Source organism: Sceloporus undulatus, chromosome 7, assembly GCF_019175285.1.
Source record: "Sceloporus undulatus isolate JIND9_A2432 ecotype Alabama chromosome 7, SceUnd_v1.1, whole genome shotgun sequence".
NCBI classification, from domain to species: Eukaryota; Metazoa; Chordata; class Lepidosauria; order Squamata; family Phrynosomatidae; genus Sceloporus; species Sceloporus undulatus.
In genome coordinates, this window is record NC_056528.1 from 15,914,806 (window position 1) to 15,935,917 (window position 21,112).

Sequence of the window (21,112 nt, forward strand, 5' to 3'; positions counted from 1 at the left end):
CTCCATCTTTTGTATCTGGGTAGACGGGAGAGGTTCCTTGCCATGTACATAGTGTTCTAAATGCATTGCAGCAGCAGACAGATGTGTCTGAAAGAGAGGACTTCTCCCGTTTGTTCCTGGTGTTGGTGGCTAGTACCTTTTTTAAAAAAGGTCTTTAAGAGGGGGTGGAGCTTGCTTGATCCAGCCACAGAAGGGAAATAGGCTCAAAAGATCATTTGGCCCAGCTGTTGTGTTGCAATGATGCTCTCTGCATCTGTATTTACAGATCCTCTCAGCATTGTAGCCTGCATATTGTCTGCTAAGAGATGAATGTGGCCTTATAGAGAAAGGGAGAGAGAGGAGAGAGAGAGAGAGAGGAGAGAGGGAGAAACACGTAGACCATAGATGCATAGTTCTTTCTCTGGCTCTATAAATATGTGTCTATATTTTCCACCCAGGTCCTGAAGCCTATAAGCCACCTTTGGGGAGCGGAGAAGGAGCCAGGCGGAGAGCAACATGGAATAATGGAAGTGTCCCTGGATTCCTTGGATCTCCGAGTGAAGGGATTCTATCTTCGCAATCAGAAGGTGAGTGTCAGCTTTCTAATATGGCCATGTACCTTTTGTGCTTTTGTTTCCTTGGTTCATTTCTCTGTATTAAGATGATGCCCCTGTGGCTGCTAATACAAGAATGAGAAGAGGCCAGGCGTTGCTGAAAGAAGAGTGATGGAGGAGGCACAAGTGGATCAAAAATGGAGCAACCAGCAAAAGGAAGACCTAGGGACCCCCTTGGCCCTGTCTGGTGTGGGAGGAAGGGGAGGTGACGAAAGGAATAAAACTATGTCTGCCTTCTCCTGGTGGGATATTTTGTTGAGCTCAAGGGTTAAAACACTTGCAGTGCTGTGGCTCCTTCTAGGCCTTTGGGTGGACAAGGATTCGTCCTTCTCCATCATCCGTCTCCCTATCTATCTATCTGCAGTGAGCCCTTGAAATCTGCTGGGGTTTGGTTTCAGGACCCCACGTGGTACCAAAATCCATGGATGTTCAATTCCTTTAAATACAACAGATAGTAAAATAGTGTCCCTGACATAAAAAGACAAAATCAAGGTTTGCTTTTTTGGAATGTATATATTTTTGGAATATTTTCAAGCCATGGATAAGAATCTGTGGATACAGGGGCCAACTGTATTTATTTATTTATTTATTTATTATTATTTTATTTATTTTTCCTCTTCATCTACCCTAATGTCTACGTTCTCCTCTTCCAGTTTGGGGTTTCCCCACTGAATCTGTGCAGAGGCACATGCTCAAATGCCATAAGGGTTTTTTAAGGCAAGTTGAAGGTGGCAATAGGCTTGAGGCCCATTCTGCAAAAGCAGGTGGAAAAGCCAGGTCTTGTCCTTATATGAATTCCAGAATGGGTACAAGATTCCCCTTGTGTCCTCCACCTTTAGGTGCAGGCACACATGAGTAACATCGTTCCTGTTTGTGCATGTGAAGCATTCATCCAGCGAGACTGCACTAGATTAGCAAACTCATTTAACGGCTACCAGTCCATGGCTGCTTGAGGACTTACTAAAAGTGATATGGGAATCTCTCCTCCCACTCAGCTCCCCTTTCTTTCTTTTCCCTTCCCCCATGGCTTTTACCTCTGGAGGGAAGCTTGATGAGAGAAAGCCTTGATTTCAAGAACTGCATTGGCACCAACGCTGTAGCTGTGCATTGATTTCAAGTGGCATCTGCTGCAAATCTGCTTTAGGAAACAAGGGAGGCAGTTTAGCTGTTTGCAACAGCTGAGGGTTTCTGATCAGCCAAGTGCAAACAGTGGATTCCAAACACCAGATCTAGTCCTGAGCACAATTCTTGGGCTCTTGGTTAAAAAGAAAAATGAATAATAAAAGTTTCTGCTGTGAGCATTCCTGACTTTGATGCTGTTACCTTGGGTATGACAGGGGAAACCTAAAATACTGGTGGTTGGGGATCAATGGGTTGGAGAGATCTGGAAGGACATATTGAGAGAAGTGAAGTGACTTTATTGCTGAAAGTCACAATTCCATGTATTTTGTCTGTTCATTATACATATATAGACGAAATAGGAATCTAACCGAAATTGGACAGGTAGACTTTTTTATTTTTAACACAACAAAGAATCTGAAAGGATGGGTGTTTTTCCACCCGACTTACTACAGGATCAGTGTTGACGTTTTCAACCTCAAGATAAGCCTAAGTCTTCACCACTTCTTACTTGGCTCTGAATTTGTCATTTCCCAATGTTTCTCCCATAAACCGTCCCTGAATCCCAATGCTACAGACGGATTTTCTGACTAATAACAATTTTTAAGACTCAAATGCCTGGCATCCTTATCCATTAAAACCTTTATTCTGTGTGGGTTTTAGTTTATTAATTTTGAAGCTATTCTCTTTTTTCTTTCTTCTCCTTCTCCATTGGATCTTGCCAGGGCTGGGGGAGGGAATAGTGATTAGCAGTCTGCAAAGCTGGCCAGAAATGCATGGTGGGTAGGGGAGGGAGATTTGTGATGGTCACAATCCATCCTCTTTATGAACCTAGGAAATAGGCTGCTCTCAGGCCTGTTTCCTTTAGGAGGTTGTGTATCTGCCTTGAAGGATTGCATATAGTCCACAGTGGACTCATGTACATCTGTATGTAAGTCTCGTGTCGCACACAGCACCCACATTTTGCAGATCAGGTTCAGCTGGGCCTTTAGCCTGTCTTTCCCTTTCAATAGAAGTCTTTCTTTAATTTCCAAACTCAGGGGTTGCCTGTTGATTCCTAATGATTTTGAAAACAAGCCTGGTGATGAGCACTGCCGAATCATCCTTTTCCTTGGCTTTATATCTTTTCCATCTTGTTAAACTGGAGGAGGACTGTGTAACCTGGCTATGTTGATAAGTGAAATAGTGTCGAGCCAGAGCACAAAGTGTTTTGGATAACCTTGTTTGCTAGGATTGTCTGAATAGCAGACATTCCAACACAGCCTTCTCTGTTGGGAAAAATAAAAGGCTCGCAGCATACAAAAGGTACTCTTTTGGAGCTTAATTCCCAAAGTTCCCAGCTGCTGGTGGATACTTGAGAGTCTAGAAAGTAACATTCCTGTGCGCTTAGTTTAGCTGTTTCTTTGTGGCTGACTGCAGAATGAGTGATCAGCTTGCTTCTGTTCTCGCTGGCCTCTGGGTTGAACACAGAGAAGGGGACAAGGGAGGTGCTAAAGTTGGCCCCGTAATACAAGTGTTGTCAGGCTACCATGCCAATCATTCCCTGATTGCTGACTGGGGCTAATGGGTCCCACAAGAGCTGGAAGACCCTATGGCTGCTCCAGCCCTGGAGGTTTCTACTGATCAAAGACCAAAGAGGGGAGGTGGCAGGCAAGTCTGTTTTCATTACCTAGTGTACTGCTTTGTTTCTTTTTACTTCTCCGCCTCCTTTTCCGGGTGGGTTTCAACCAAGGGCTCTCCGTCTTCCCTTTCCTCTTCATCATCTTCTTCTTGAGGCTGGATTCGGAACTCTGCAAAACCACAGGAGCCATCTGCTTCAGGAAACAGGGAGCCTGATCCTTGGTTACACTGTAGGCTACTGTGGCCCTTTGGTCCCCCAAGGTAGTGGTACAACTGACGTTTCGCAACACTGCCGCTCTGTGAAATACCATAGATTTTGACACCGTAGGCCAAAGATCTATCATCAGGGCGGTACCCAAAAAGCTCTGAAAGCATGGAGAAGTGGGGGGAAAGCACCCTTCTCCCCACCATATTCGTTGAATATGCCAGTGGTTCTCAAAGTTTGGTCCTTCAGATGGTTTGGACTTCAGCTCCCAGAATTCCTAACTGTTGGCCAACTGGAATGGGTTATGGGAGTTGAAGTCCAAAATATCTGGAGGACCAATGTTTGGGAACCACTGGCATATGCCTTTCCCCATAGCGAAGTCTGAATGTAAAAAAGCACTATGCCCAGAGAAGTCTAATTGGGTATACATTAAGCGATTTAAGCAACTCTGCCTAATGCGTTACTTTGCATGTTATTATTAACATCCAATGCAACCATGCTAGTCAATGCAAACCTTTAAGTGTGAAGATATTGCAAACACTTAAGTGTGAAAATATTTCATTACTGGCTGCTTATCTGCTTATTTGTGTGTAACATTTTTGCCCCACGCTTCGATCCATGCAGGCCCTCATAGGACACTTCACTAAAAACCATTCATGGGGGGGGGGGGGGGCACCAACAAGCAGAAACACATACACAAACACACAAAATTAAACGTAAGCATGACAAATTAAAATACCAGTTAGCAGGTTAAAAGGGCCAAACCAATTGTGGGCAGTTGAGATGCAATGAACCCAGAGATTTACACCAAATTTAAGTATATCACAAGTGTATCCTGGATGTGTATAATCATATCTGGTAAATTTTACAACTCAGACTGAATCGGAGAAAAGAAAATACTAGTCATCTATCAATTGACATTTTGGAAACAAGACAGACGCCAAGTTATGTGTACTTGGTTCTAGGTGCGGTTGTTATTTGCCATCAATTTGGCTTCAACCCTACAAATGTGAGACCTCCAAAGGTCTTGGCTTCTTCAATTGAATCAATCCACCTTAGTGCTACCTTCTTCTTTTCCTGCCACCTTCAGCTTTACCAGGAGTTAGTATCTTTTCCAGCAAGGCATGTCATCTCATGGTATACCCAAAGTACAAGAGCTTCAAATGAGACATTTTGGCTTCTACAAAGAGCTCCGGATTCTTTACTTCAAGAGAGAGGGCCGGCCGCCTTAGACGGTCACCTCAGGTGTACTGTGAAAGGTCAGCAGTCACTATTTAATTATTATTATCATCATCATCATCATCATCATCATCATCATCATCATCATCATCAAGGTAAGGCGTTTGTAGGACCCTTTCCATCAACTGCCAAAATAACTTGACCGGTCTTGGGTTTCCCAGAAACTTTGAGAAGCGCATTTCTTCAATCTTCTTCCTTTTTCTTCAGGAACAAGAGTGTACATGTCAAAACAAGTGACAGGGCTTTCTGTGCATCTGTAGGACATGGGCTCCCCATCACTCACCAGACGTGGAGCTTTCATCAACTCATAATGCTCATCCATGGAATTTTTATTTGGCTAAGCCAACTAAAAACGTCTTCACTTGTTGGAATTGTTGAGAAAATGCTTGTGGAAAGACGGACAGTGAAGAAAATCAATCGAAAACCCTCAAAAAGTGAGCACAGAGATTGGGAACCCACCTCAAAAAAGGTCCTATACTTCATTCCCAACAACCTAAGCTCATTTGGTGGTGGAACATAGAACAAGGGTCTCAAATGTTGATGATAAATAGCATCACATTCATATGGAAGGAGATATTCTTTCAGATGTTACAGTTCCAAGGTTCAGAGACATGGCAGGCCACAAAATGTGCTGGACAGATGACAAACTGAGGAGGGAGAACGATGGTGCCCAAAGCTAAGGAAGGGCATGTGTGTGTGGCTTAGTGAATCTGTGCAATCCTGAGCCTGAAGTTCATAACCCCTGCTATAAATGCTAAAAGTATTCAGACACAATGCCTTTCATCCTTCAAGCTTAGTATACAGGACTATAACTAAGCCCTAAACTCATGTCTTTGACCCTCAGATGTTCAGCTGATACTTCCAAGCTTGGTCAAATCCCATCACTTGCAGTTACACCCAGATCAGCAGATTATCGCTTGGGCAAGTCCTCTAAACCAAGATAGAGATCCTAAATCAAACTAAGGGGTTGTTTTTTTTGCAATTGTTAGAAATCTTGTCAACAAACTATCAGAGCATTTTTAACAGCTCGGCTTTTCCGCAATTCAGAAAGAAATGCAATGTTTCAGCACTGGAATTCTACTGCAAAACAAAAGTAGTTATTACTTTCCATTAATGGCTTTGGTAATACAGGTTGAATATCTCCCATCCAAAAATCTGAAACCTGAAATGCTCCAAAATCCAAACCTGTTTTTTCATGGGTGACTGAGATAGTGAGATACTTTTGCTTTCAGATGGTTCAATGCACACAAATTTTCTTTCAGGCACAAAATTGTTTTTAAAATATTGTATAACATTACCTTAAGGCTATGTGTATGAGGTGTGTATTAAACACAAATTGAGTTCCATGTTTAGACTTGGGTCCCATCTCCAAAGTATCTCATTATGTATATTCAAATACTGTATTCCAAAATCCAAAACACTATTGATCTCAAGCATTTCGGATAAGGAATACTCAACCTGTACACCAATGGACACATGTGTAAAACCACTGAATCATTTCAAAAACAAGATGACCAATTAAAATGTCTCTAAGAGCATGTAACAAAATATCTAACTGTTGTACATTGTAAGGTCTACGTTGATTGTTAGTTCTAGTTTGTTAGTTGTTTATAATTCATATTTCTGATGTTAGGTGTCATTGGTTTCTTTTCCTTACTAGTCATAATGAATTCCTGATTTTTAATCATTGAGGGATGGGTTAATGAATTTTGCCAAAATCTTCAAAGACTAAACTTCCCATCTTATACATTAGAAGCGGGCATCATCCCATCCTCTAGATTTGGATTGCCAGCTCTCAACATTCCTCACTAGATGCTATGCTGACTGAGGATGCTGGGAGTTGTAGTCTAGAAACATTTGGAGGGCTGCATAAAACAAATGTAACTGGGAGTAAGCCCCATTAAAATCAGTGGGATTTCCAAGTGGGTGGATACATGTAAGACTGTGCTGCAAACCTAGTAAGATAATCCATATTTTTTCTAACACTATGTCCTGCTGAGCACAATGGAGCAAATATCCATAGGTGTGCATGCTTGGGTGCAATCCTATACAAACCCATGAGAAACTTCCACTGAATTCAGAGGGAGTTATTTCTCAGTAAATACACACAGGACTGCACTGTGGAAATCTTATTCAATGATAGGCCAGGTCTCTAACTGGGAGATACATATACATATATTCATAATACCTCCGATCCACTTTTGTAAAAATTCATCACTGATGATACCAAAGCAACTTCCCCAGTGCAAGCCAAGAAGCTCCATAGCAAAGCAAGACTTTGACCCTTGGTCCTTCATGGAGTTGATCAACATATATTTGATAAGATCTTGTACTGTACTCATTATTCAAAGGGTACATCTACACTGTAGATATAATACAATTGACACCACTTTAATGCCATCTTGTGGGATCCTGGGATTTGCAGTTGTTGCTTTCTCTGCCAAAAAGTGCTGGTGCCTCACAAAAAGACAAGTCCCAGGATTCTGTAGGAAGAAGCATGGCAGCTAAAGTGGTGTCAGGCTGCATTATTTCTACTGGCTAGATGCACCCTGACTCAAGGATGAATGACTTGGAGAAAAGCCCAAGGTTGTATCTGAAGGCATTTGAAACAGAAATGTAAGGCACTGAGAAAAGTAAATGGGGAGGGTGTTTCTGTTGTATGTATGAGGTTAGGAGTTTTGTCAAAAGTATGTGTGTTAGTACTTTACATATAAAAGATAGAGATTTATGTGGGAGGGAGAGAACGGAGGTTAGGTACATCTGGGTGTGCATGTGCCAGAGCTTAGAAAAATCCCTTTTTAAATACAACTCGCAGGATCCTCCAGCCAGCTGGAGACTCTAGGAGCTACAGTCCAATGAGTAATTTTCCTAAGCTCTGGCAAGTGCAAAAAATGGGGTGTATGTGTTTGTAAGAGAGAGAAAGAGAACAAGAGGTGGAGAAGTGTGTGCTTGTAGGCATTTAGGACCCAAGCACCTTACCTCTTGCCCCATGGATGCTCTGCCTCTCCTACTAATCTGCCTAAGTGTTGCAGTGCAAAGCCACTGTATAGGCCAAAGTAAGCAGCCATTCACCATATAAGCCAAGGGTGGGGAACTTCCTTCAGCCCAAGGACAGAATTCCATTATAGAACATTTCCAGTGGTGGGAAGGCCCTTGGAGAAAGGAGAGGGACCAAAAATCCTGCACATTTTAGCATAAAACTATTGCTTTCAATAACTGAAAGAGGCAGTTCAGCCTTTTACAATGCAAGATGAAGAGTAAAAAAGCTGAGTAATACAGATTGAACCTCTCTTATCTGGAATTCAGAAATCCTAAATATCCCCAAATCCAAACTTGTCCACATAGGTAGCTAACACAGTGGCACCTTTGGTTTTTACTGGTTCAAGTGTATACAAATTTGGTTTCATGCACAAAATTAGTTCCAATATTGGGTACAAAATGACCTTCAAGCATGAATGTCATGTTTAGACTTAGGTGCCATCCCTAAGATATCTCATAACGCAGATGCCAATATTCCAAAATCCGAAAGAAGTCCCAAATCCAAAACACTTCTGGTCCCCAGCTTTTTAGATAAGGGATACTCGACCTGTATAATACCACTAACAGTGAATGGTAAGATAAAGGAAGAGGGCATGGCTGTCTGGAGAGAGCCAAACTGGGGCCGCATGAGGGATGGATTTATCCCTAGAGCCTGGTATTCCCCATCCTTGGCATAAGTCAATCCTGGCACACTAAGGTCTATAAAGGGCTTGCCTATCAGTCTGAGAAGCGTGTCACTAACAGCAACAGCGATAGCAGCGGCGGTGGCGGCAGCAACAACAGCAGACTCTTGGTGCCTTGCCTTGCCTCCTGCAGAACTTGGCCCTGGACAATGTGTGTCCGGACTACGTCCCTGCGTCTGCTCTGCTTCTTCCGGCCTTGGCCTTTCCTGTCTGGACCACACGCTTGTCTTGGCACCTGGTAACCAAGAGCAGACCCCTGCTGAGGCCTGACAAGAAAGCAATAAACTTTCATTGTAAACAGAAATTATTTCAGAGGCAAGAGTCAGCAGCTTTGCTTGAAAGAAATAAAAAAAGAGGCACAAAAAGCAAACCAACAATTTGGTTGTAAGCCTGAGGTTCGAAGGGGAGGGGGAAAACGGGACAAACAAGCCGTGCGCAGGCAGGTTTAAGTCTCTCACAGCCAGGAGTTTAGTCAAAACAAGGCCTGGAGGGTACAGCCGCCTTTCACCATCACTCTTGCTGCGTGCCAAAAGGGAAGATGGGGAAAAAAGGTCTCCAAGGGCACAACTCACCAAATCAGACTCGTCACCATCTTCCTCTTCTTCTGCAGATTCTCCAGAGTCCTGATCCTCCTCAGATTCTCCATCAACTAACTGTAACCGCCAGAGAAAAATCAAATTTACACCAGGCTCTCCACATTCACTGGGGTTAGGGGCACACCCCCCCCCCCCATGAAAATGGGAAAAGTGCTAATAAAAACCCACTTATTTTTTTAACCCGAGTGAACACCTCTCTAGGAATATCTAAGCCCTCCAGCACAACTCTATAGTCAACACTGAGCAGAAGTTGACCATGGAATCGCACTGGAGGAACTATAAAAGTCTGTGGGTGCTCAAGTCCCATTATATACAACGGTGTAATAAAATGACATCCCTTATAGAAAACAGCAAAATCAAAGTTTGCTTGTGGAAATTTCTTTGTGAATATTTTCAAATCATGGTTGGCTGAATCCATGGATACAGAGGGCCAATTGAAATTGACTAAATTTTATACCTTTCTCCCAATTTTCCTTAGAGCTATCTGCAGTTGGACAACATCCCAGTCACTTGAGCCACAGCATCAATTCTTCTTTGCCTTTTCATATCCTTGACCTCAGTTTGGATGCATAAAAGCTAAATATTGTCTGCAGCACTGGCCCCAAATCACCTTTCTGACATTGCTAGTATCCACATTCCCTTCTTTAGCCGTTCGGTTGTCTTCTGCAGGGAAAGCAGCCGAGTGGTCTGTCCCACGTTCGTCGTCCTCTTCCAGTTCATCTGAGTCCTCTTCCTCAGAGTCTATGTCTAATCTCTCCCCATTCACATGAGGGCTGGCATCTCCCTTTTCGCCCTGAATATACCCAAGCAGACAAACGAAAAACCAGAATCAATAGCCTCTAGGCACACCTTCCACATTTGACATCCTAGTGTTCATCCAAACATAGCAAGCCACTACTATTTGTAATTCCACCTTTTGGCCTCAAAAATGCTGCTTAGGTTTGCAGCTCACATTTTTAATGTTCACTGCCTATAAAGGAGGCTGACTCGAGACAGCCTGGATCTCAAAGGAGGCATCTCTTTGAGTTGCTAATGGATTTTAAATTTTATTTCCTGGACTTTACGACCCTTTGTCTCCCAAAACCCACAAGCCCAGGAGGAGGGGTGCCCTGCCTGCAAGGATATCCCTCCATACCAACTTAGCAACAACACCCTTACTACAAGCAGGAATGTGACTCTAACATCATCATAATTTCCTTTCTCCTATAGGATTTTTAACACCTTGGCCTGATCAAGAAGCTAATGAAGCCTTGAAAGCTTGCAACATATATTTTATGCACTTTAGTAGTCCCCATAAAGCATCGCTGTCTTTTAGATTTTGGATGTTAGTACATTAAAACACAGACAAATTAGAAACAATTTATTTTCAAGACATCCATTTTAACCAGTGAATAAAAGAAAATATAGTACCTACAGGGTAAAAAAGCATCTTCCTCAGCAACTTGTCAGTTGCCTAAAGCCTGCATGAATAAAAAAGGTCTTTGCCTGGGGATAGAAGGACAAATGGGAGGGAATTCCACCACCTGGGAACAGCTGCCAAGGAAACCATGTCTGGCATCTCTGCCAGAAGTGTCTCGATGGACACAGGACTGAGAGGAGGGCATCCCTGAAGATTTCAAAACCTAAGCAGTCTCTTATGATAGCGCTATCTACAGCACTATATAAATAAAGTTTAATGATGATGATACCATACAGTGCAAGCAGCCTGAATCTAGGATATATCCATCTCTCTAGTCCAGTATTGTCAACAATGACCAGGAACAGCTTTGCAGGATTTCAAACAAGGGTCTTTCCACATCTTTACCAGGAGATGCTAAAAACTGAACCTGGGACCAAATGCAGGAAAAATGTGTGCCCCATTACTAAAACCTTTTAATAAAATGACACCTCAAGAGCCAGAATAGTGCAGTGGTTTGAGTAGGACTCTGGAGACCAGGGTTCAAATTCCCATTCAGCCATGAAAACCCACTGAGTGACTCTGAGCATGGAAGACACAGCCGGATGGTTCCATGTCTTATCTCTGTGGTTCTAAGTCTTATCTCTGCAGAGATAAGTCTAAGCCTAATATGGTTCTAAGTCCTATCTCTGCAGAAGCTTCCTTCCTCCATGGTTGGCTAAAACCACCTTCCATCCACCCACTGAGTCCACCTCTTCTCCCTCACCTTGCCACCTGAAGTGGAATGAGTGATACTTTTAAACATCTCAGTCATAGTCCTCTGCTTCAAAACTTTGGTCTTTTTCTTGGGAACCAAACTGTAAGTCCCCATTCTTCGTTTTTTCTTGCGAGATACTGAAGCAGCTGGATTGGGAGATGAAAGAGAAGATAAATCCAGATCAGGGAGACACAACACAAGCATACATGAAAACTTTCCGGTCGGGGTGCCAGGAGAACTGCTGGATATGTAGCAGCCGACAGTTACTGAATTTACAACAAAAATACCACCCGATGCTGAGGAGCACACAACCACAGATCTGGGCCACAAGGTAATAGGAAATTACTCCATGTTAGTCTAGTCTACTGCAGTCATCAGGAGAAAGAGATACACAACCTGATGCCTACCAGATGTTCTGAACTACAACTCTCACCAGCCCAAGCTTACATGGCCAATGGTTAAAGATTATGGGAGCTGTAAGTTGACACATCTGGAGGAATCAAGTCACCTATCCTATGCTACAGTAAATGGCAACATCTGCCCAGGATCTCAGCCCCAAATTTGAGAAGGGGAGATGCTAGTGTTTAACTTGGAAACATTTAATGGTTTATTCCCCCAGCATTGTGTGGCTGGATCTAATTGTATTTTTAGTTTCCCATGCCCCCTCTCCTGTTAAAGAACCTTGGCAGACTTACCTTGCAAAGACTGAGTCTCCCTTATCTGAAATGCATGGGACCAGAAGTGTTTGGGGATTTTTTTTAATGTATGTATATTTGCATATCTCCATATACATAATTAGACATCTTGGAGATGGGACCACAAGCCATTAGCTGCTGGCCCCTAAAGAGTTTCCACAAAAGAATCAACTGAAGCCAATGGGTGCACATACAGTCAAGGTACACTGGGGACGAAAGAACTGCCAGTACCACACACCAGGAAGCTTGAAAAGCACTACTCCATGCCATTATAAGCAAGCTTCCATTGAACTGAAATCCAAAGAGGGTGCCATATTAGTCATCCATCCATCCATCCACTCACTCACTCAACTGGTACTCCAGTTTTCTCCCAGAATTCAGATTCATTGCAACTCACAAGATAAAAAATGATTAGCAGACAATAAAAATGTAACAAGAAGGAAATGCAGCACCACCCTTTAAAAGCCTCAGCAACCAGTGAAACAGCAAAAGACTGTCCCCAAACCCAGGTTGGTAAAAGGACAAAGAAAGGGATTTGAGGTGCCTCCCTCCAAACCGATCAAAGGCGGGTGTAGATGTGCATCTCCTATCTTTTTACCTGTCTGAGATTTTGAGGTGGCGACATAGCTCTGGTTTTGAGGTAGAGATGAATGAAGGCCAGGGATGGGGGGCAATGAGGGGGCCTTTCCAAATTCCAAAACATTTCTGTTGTCATCTTCCTTAGGTGCTTTCGCTTCTTTGGAGTCTTTACTTGAATTCTGAGGAACAGAAATCAAAAGGATGCTTTATATTTTCTGGGTGTAGGGGAAAGAGTAATGCCCAAACAAACAAACAAACAAAAGAATGTTTTTAAGAACAATACAATAAAATGTGGATTTTTGGAAAAAAATGGATTTTGGAATACCTCTATTTGCATATACATACTTAATGAGAGATCTTGGAGACCCAAGTCTAAACACAATTTTAATTTATGTTTCAAATACACCTTATACACACAGACTGAAGGTAACAAACTTTGTGCACAGTGATCCATCAGAAAGCAAAGGTGGTGGTATCTCAAAGGTATCTCAGCCACTCATGAAAAAATGTTTGGTTTCTGGAATATTTTGCAATTCCGGATAAGGGAGACTCAACCTGTATCATGTTTTCCTGACCCCAAACGGAATGCATAAGATCATAAGAAGACCGAATCAGTTGATTTTGGTCACAGACCAACTTAGATCATAAGAAGGACCTTGCCATTGGATCAGACCTAGAACATCTTTCTGTTCATACAATGGTGAAACAACTCCATGTGTGATGGAGTAGAGCTGGACAGAATATCTTCATGAACTGCTCACTGGAATATGCTGTTTATCTAACTATGAATCTTCATTAAGTTTACCCCTGTGATACAGGTTTCTTGGATATGTTTTATTAATAAACCTTTCTACAGCCTTACATCACTGGAGATCTAGTTTAGCATATTTAATGTCTAGTTAATCTGCATTATCCTATCTTCTTAATTTATTTACAGTTAGCCCTTTGTACCCACAGAGGTTTTGTTCTGGACTCCGCTGAAGATACCAAATTCCATGAGACTTCATGTCCTGTTCTCCTTAATAGTAGCACAATGTGCACACAACCGCATTGGTGCAGCCGCATGCATGTGCCGCCATTGAGAACAGGCCATTCGCAGATGCTCCAATCCACGAATGGGAAGCCCACGGATATGAAGGGCTGACTGTACTTATTAATTACATTCACATATTGCCTCTCCTACTGAGAGGTAAAGCTGGCATCCATAGTCCTTCTCTTGCCCACTTTATCTTCAAAATGGCAACTCTGTGATGTAGGACAGGCTGAGCCAGAGTTAGGAAAGGGAGATTCAAAGTTATCAAGTAATTTTCATGACTTACCAAAGGCTAGAACTTGGTTGTCCCAGGTCAACACTGTAATCACTAGACCATACTGGCTCTCATGTTAATTTTGCAGGACACAAACTTCTGGACAAGTTTTCTAATACCCTGAAGCTGTTTGAATTAACACATTTCATTCGTAGTTCAAACGTCAAACTTAAGGCCTTGCTCTAGACTTCATTTTTATTGGAACACCTGACAACAACTCAGTAACACACATCCCTTATCTTACTTTTAATTGGGAGTGTGTGTGTGAAAAACCACAGTCACTGAAAGCGGTTATTAATTTATTAACATTAATTTTGGCATGTCTAAAGAGCTGTATTTATAAGTATACACACCTTCTGAGGACAGTTGACTAAAGTCAAGGGAGCAACAAGTTCAACGAAAAGCAGGCACCATTTCCTAGGATGAAACACTTCCAAGAATGACCAGAAACACACACATACCCACTCAGTCCCTCCAAATTTGCTGTTTTGACTAATTCGCTATGTTCTCTTTTGGAAGGTCCTCCAGTGTGACTCTGCCAGAGGTTGACCACAGTCACACTGGAGGACCTAGAGATCCCAAAAGAAAACACTTCTCTAGGCATTTGTAGGTCTCCAGCATGATTTATGATCAACTTCTGTCAGATGTTGAGCACAAATCTGCACTGGAGGCCTAGAGATACCTAGACAGTTGTTCAATCTGGTAAAAAAAAAAAGAGCCGGGCTTTACTTGTAGTTTTTTTCCACTTGCATGGGGGTCTTGTGTCCCCAACCCCAGTGAACATGGAAGGCCCACTGTACTTCAGATGGATTTAGTATCCTGCTAAGACAACATCCTCCAACAGTTGTCCTCATAGGAGAGAGCTTCAGCCAGTAGGTCTCACTTGGAGCTATCCAAGGTCCTGTTCTCATCAGTCCACTCCAGATTAGGGCCTCTGCCTCTAATTTATCTTTCCTGTTGTGACTTGTCCTGCCTTAAATTGGACTTCATCTGATCTGATCTGACTCCATGAAGCTGCAAGAGCAACCCTTGTAAGCCTTAACACCACATAGAATAGAACATCACTTTCACATGAAGTCGGGAAAGCACTGTCCCTTCCCAATTCCCAATCCAAGCTCAATGCCTGCAAACCTCTCTCTACCCACACGCAGCACCTGCCACAACATCCTAGCTGTTTCCAAGGCACAACTAGAAAGCACACTTTGGATTACAGCACAGTATCATCACAGCAAGGGAAAGGCAGTCATCGCCAAAAAAGGACCACTTGCATTGAGTCTGCTTATTCCTCAGTTGGTCAGAAAGAACATTTGGCTCCAACCCTAGTGGGCCTGCAGAGCTGAGAAGTCTGTCCTGATTCCACCCATCAACTAGAGGACTAAGGGGACTGTGTGACGTATGAGTGTGCGTGTGTGTGTACGTGTCCATATTGTTCGGACCTCCTGCAAACCACCTAGAGGAACATTCAGCCAAAAGACCAGAAGCAAGACAAAGCTCTTCTAAATAATGAAGCAAATAAATCCTCTTGCCTGAAGGACTTTCATACCCATTGCTTGAACAGAGAACATTAGAATTTTGTATGTCCCCTAACACATATACCAGGTTGTCGTCATAGTTTCCCACTAATATGTGGGCAGAAGTCCAAGAGATTTCAAAATACACCCAGGTGGCACAGTGGTAGAGTCACTTCATACATGTCTACCCATATGGTTTGGTATTGACAGTGTTCTTCAGGAAATCTGGCTGAGTGGTAGAGTAGTCAGAAAATGCTCAAGGAGCAAGAACCAGGACCCAAATTTCATGCAAGAATCACATAGACATACAATAAACACATTTGGCTGCGGAAAACCAAATCATGGGAGACAATATAGCATACCAAAAATATGACTAACTAAAGAAGCAGATGAAGACTTAAACTGCCTGGGGAGTTTTCAAAAGATCTGCATGATGATAACTTCTACATGAAGACTTGGGCTGAATCTACACTGCAGAAATAATGCCATTTGATACCAATTTAACTGCCATGGCTGCATACTATGGAATCCTGGGATTTGTAGTTTGTTGTGGCCAGAGATCTCCGACAGTGTAGGCTCAATATCTCACAAAATGAAACATCCCAGCATTCCATAACATGGAGCCATGGCAGTTAAACCAGTGTCAAACTGCCTCAGTTCTGCAGCACAGATGCAGCCTGACACCCATCCAACAACAAGAATCCAAGTAGTAGAAATAACTACTATACTTCAACAGCAGCACTTTTTAAGACGACAGCAGGAAATCTGTAACCTAACGGATGTTTTAGACTACAACTCCCACAGTGCCTTACCATTAAGCCATGCTGGCTGGGGCTTCTGGGAGCTGAATCCAAAACATCTGGAGAGCCAAACATCCCCTGGTCCTGTAGGAAGAGGAGAGAAAAGAGTGGATTCCGGTGCTGAATTGCTATTCTGCGTTGACAGTCAGACACTCAAAGGAGAGGAAAGGTGCAACCGGTAGCTGTACCACACTTCCACCTTGCACTTACCACGCTCCACCTCACATACTTGCTACCACTCATACCAAAACAGAAGAGCCAGGATTTCTTAAGCAGACATTTCGAGTATACTTTACCAGGCTCGAAGGAGACTTGGGCATTGTCTTCCGTGCTCTGTGAACCTTCATGCTGGCATGCGCGCTTGTGCTTTTCTTCGTCTCGCCCTCCTTACTGCCTTCCCCGTGTTTCGCTGGCAGGGCGGCCTGCGCCTGGGGAAAGGGGCTCAGCGTTCTCCCCTTGCCTCCGCCACCTCCTCCTCCTCCTGCAGGGAGGGTTTTTGCTGCGTGGCCAGGAAGGGAAGCAAAAGCCCCGCTGGTAGTCCTTGCGGGCAACTCCTGAGCCATCTGCATCGGTAAAATATATCCATTGCTCCCCGTGACAGAAGTCTGTGTGAAATCGTTTGCTTTTATGTGGTTCTGCTTTCCAGCAACACTGTCTCTCTCAGAAATGCCATTCTCCGCTATCCGATTCAACTTGGCCGTGGGGTCCCCTTGGCTGACTTTTGCATTGTCCTGAGTGTTCTTAGCTGCACTGGGGTGGCTCTTGGTTTCACTGCACTCACAAGAGCCATTGGTTTCACCATCGGGGGCCATCTTTGGTTCCCCAGCTTGCTTCTCTATGGCACTTTCATCTGCTGCCATAGCATTAAATCCTAGAGGCAGAAACAGAGAGATAAAATAGATATATATAGAATACAGTCTGAAAGAAAGGCTTTATGTGCCAATTGTTGTGGGCCTTCAATTCATTTCTGACTTATGGTGACCCTAAGGCAACCCTATAATTGAATTTTCTTAGCAAGATTTGTTCAGAGGGCTTTGATTTGGCCTTCCTCTGAGGCTAAATTTGGCTTGCCCAACATCACCCAGTGGGTTTCCATGGCCGAGCCAGGACTCGAACCCTAGTTCAACACCCAAACTATTTCACCATTATACCACACCCCTCTCAATACATTCAAAGAAACGATACTTTCACAACAAAACTTCTGTTTGTACTCAACATGGCTTGGGTTTCATTCCCAACCTCATGCAATACTTGGTTTAATTTAAACCAGCTTGATCAACTGACAACTGAAGATCTAGCTTCCATTCATTTTCTATACTTAAGCTGCAGCCACACTGCAAAAATAGTCCAGTCTGACACCACTTTAACTTCTATGGCTCAATGCTATGGAATTCTGGGAACTGTTTTGTGAGACATTTAGCCTTCTCTGTCAGAGAGCACTGGTGTCACAACACACTGTGGTTTCCAAGATTGCTGGAACCAAACCCCAGCGGATACCAAGGGCCCACTGTACTTTCCATTTTTTCCTTGTTTTTCAGACAATTCCATGTGATCAAGTTGCACTTCTTTTGCTAATTTTCTACAATGAGAATTATGTGATAGGTGAAACGTAGCAGAACACGGCATCCTGAACCAAACAATCCTTAATGCTAGGCGGTACCAACTTCACTACCAAATTCAGTTTTTGCAAGTGGGTCAGCTTGCACAGTAAAATACATAACCATCTCCTAAGTGGCTGACTGCAGAATAACATTTTCCCCTTAAGAACTCTCAAGTCCAATCACCCTTGCTTCAGGCTGACTTTTTTGCTAACATTTCTGAGCAGGAGGCTGTTTTACTAGATTTAAAACTGAGCCAGCAATTGTACATCAAAGAGAACGGGCATGACTTCAAATGTAGTGTATTCTCAACCTTGGAAATTTGAGATCTTGCTACGATTGCTCTCATAAAAGGCCCATGCAGAAGCCTTTATGTGATCATCATATTCTCATCAGCCTACCACCAATGTAGGCTAGAAGGTCTGAGGCTTCAGGCTGGAATCCTCAGGCACTGATGTCTCTTTGTCACCTCTACACATGCACTGACTACCGCTCACACATCTATACAAATTGCTTAAGCTGCCCCCTAAGGAAGGGATGTGCCCACCTCATGGAAGGGTCAGGCTTGGCATCTAAACTGGATGGAAGGGTCCAGCCCTGAGTGAAGATGCATTTACCTTCCTCTTTGCTGTTGGTGATATCTTTCAGCAGCTCGGCCTTCATGCAGATATCTCTTCTGGTTTCCCCTTTACTCATAAGAGCTCGCTAAACGTGACAAAAAGAAAAAAGAAAGAAAAATCATATTTGTATGTTTGCAAATTAGCTGTCGTTCCATCTGCTTTCATTTTCTTCATAAGCTGGGATTCATGGGCGAAGAAAGCACAGCCAAGGAAATGCAGGAGGTCAAAGGATGATGGAGTGAACAGAGCTGTGCTGAAGAACCTATGTCCCTTCTAGATGGTGTTGGACTCCAGTTCACATCAGCCCCTACCACAAGGCTAAGGATGAGGTATGATGGGAACAACAGCTCATCAATATCTGGCAGGTCAGTTTCCCTTGGAAAAGACTGGAAACTTGATCTAGAGCAACTTGGTGTAACAAACTTGTCCAAACAAGCATCTTTTGTGACATCTGGAGATTTGCATCATCTCATAAAAATGTATTCCAATGGCTGGCAGTGAGATAAGTGGAGGAGTTCTTACTAACCAGTTGCTTGTTGACTTAATTCATTTTCTTCTTTAATAACCAGAAAATATCAATAAGCCTTCCCTGCAAGACTGATGATCTTTATACTCCAATAGCAACCCTTTCACCATCCCTTTCTTCCACAGGAGCCTTAAGGTTATAAGTATGATGGCCGTGTTATTGCTATTTTATTATTTCTTTATGACATACTTCTACGAATTGCCCCTCCACCCAATGGGATGCTCATGCCTTTGAGTCGTTTCTGACTTATGGTAACCCTAAAGCAACCCTATCATGGCAATATTTGTTCAGAGGTTTGCCATTGCCTTCCCCTGAGGCTGAGAACGTGTGACTTGTTCCAGGTCACCCGCTCTTTGCTGTTGGTTACCCTTTTCCAGGCTTGCAAACATGTCCCAAAGGTAATCTAGTTGATGGGAGCCTAACAGTCATGAAACTGAAAGCAAGTAAACAGTCACTGGGAAGTAGGAAAAAATGGGCAATACTACAAGTTGAGTCTCCTTTATCCAAAATGCTTGGGAACCGAAGTGTTTTGGATATTTCAGATTTTTTTTCATATTTTGGAATATTTGCATCTATATATTGAGACATCTTTGAGATGGGACCCAAGTAAAAATATGAAATGCGTGTATGTTTCATATATGCTTTAGACACATAGCTTGATGGTAATTTTATATACAATGTCTTAAATAATTTTGTGCACAAAACAAAATTTGTGTACTCTGAACCATCAGAAAGCAAAGAGGTCTCTACCTCAGCCACCCATTTGGACAATTTTGGTTTTTGGAATATTTTGGATTTTGGAATTCCAGTAAGGGATACTCAATCTGTATCTGATTCTAGGAACGTTGCCTTCACTTTACTGTAGGTATTCACAGACACATGCCAATGCAGCTACCTCTCCTTGGAGATCAATGGCTGCTGCGCATAGGAATTTATCCAGCAGTTGTCTCCATAGATATGCTTGTGCATACAAATCAGGTGGAAAAAAAGAAACAAAAGCATTTGTCTGAATAGTGTGCAGATACATTTCACAGCACTACCCATCATCATGCTTAGCTGTTGAACAGAATTCACACCACACCACAACCCTGTATCCAGGGACAGCCAGAAATGAGTCTATAGAGATGAAAATGTGAATGTGCGAGCAGGTGAACTTGCCCTTGTTTAGTCAAGGTGACAAATCATTTTTCAACCAAGTGCAACTATTAAGATCCAACTCTGAACAAGACAAGATCGTTCTCCATTGTTCACTGCGAAGGAAAATCCAGTTATATAAGCCTAGAACGGAAGCCAGTGTTCTTTTGGTTAAGGCAACAGATATTTTTGTCCAACCTTGCAAGCTAAATATAAGCCATAAAGAAACAATGCATCTTCACGTTAGCATAAAGGGAAAGAAGGTTGGATCATAATCACATTTTCTCTTCTTGAGTTTATGGAGAGGGAGACCAATTTCTCTTCATACTGTCAACCACCTAATGAAAATGTGGCCCATTTCATTTCAGTCATTGTATGGCCCACGCCGTCTAAACAAAGCCAGAATATCAATCCTACCTAAAAGCTCCCAGATTTCAGACTGTTGGCTGCTGTACTTGATAGTCTTTGAAAGAGACTGTACCTCCTAACCAAGTCAAGTTTCTTTTCAGCTTGAAAATTATGTCTTTAAATTCCCAAGAACGCAGGGAATTTATCTATGAAAAGGTCTCCCCTCCTGGAACGGATGCCCCAGGTAGTCAAGAGAGCATTCTCTGAAAACTAAACAACCCTTCCTGAAGTTTTCCTGGCCTAGCTTTCATTTTCAAAATCTCCCCATCCATCCCAAAAAGTCTAGGCAGTGCAATGATGCTTTCAAAAGAGTTTCACAATGCAACAAAGGTTTCTTGCTCTTGCCCACTACCACCAGCAACCTATGAAAGGCTATCTCATTAGATATTTTCATCAGCCATGTACATGTATGGATATTCAAGTCACAGCCTTCCTTCCTTCCTTCCTTCCTTCCTTCCTTCCTTCCTTTTCTTTCTCTTCCTTCAAACCAACAGTTAGTCCAACAGTTTCATTCCAGTCAAAGGCAACCAACAAAACCCAGCGCCAGCATTTAATGGAGTCTCAGGCCTCTTTGTCCTGTGGGGAGAAAGCAAAAATGAAACAAAAAACCCTCTACAACTTTCAGAGTGCATCATCATCATCATCATCATCATCATGTGAGTCTAGAGTCAACTGCTCCATGGACAT

The 21,112-nt window shown here is 42.8% G+C and overlaps 1 protein-coding gene across 1 annotated transcript in view; it reads right to left on the minus strand.

Moving 5' to 3' along the window:
• The window catches only part of EHMT1 (euchromatic histone lysine methyltransferase 1), a 48,281-nt gene extending 29,839 nt beyond the window's left edge, over nt 1-18,442 (minus strand). The window contains exons 1-8 of the mRNA XM_042478714.1: nt 18,355-18,442; nt 16,436-17,010; nt 16,152-16,223; nt 12,541-12,700; nt 11,257-11,393; nt 9,705-9,887; nt 9,071-9,151; nt 3,333-3,502 (exon numbers count right to left, since the gene is read on the minus strand). Coding sequence (XP_042334648.1) covers nt 3,333-3,502; nt 9,071-9,151; nt 9,705-9,887; nt 11,257-11,393; nt 12,541-12,700; nt 16,152-16,223; nt 16,436-17,010; nt 18,355-18,433 — 1,457 coding nt within the window. The 5' untranslated portion in view covers nt 18,434-18,442. The remainder of the gene's footprint in view (nt 1-3,332; nt 3,503-9,070; nt 9,152-9,704; nt 9,888-11,256; nt 11,394-12,540; nt 12,701-16,151; nt 16,224-16,435; nt 17,011-18,354) is intronic.
• Between the last annotated feature and the right edge of the window lie 2,670 nt (nt 18,443-21,112).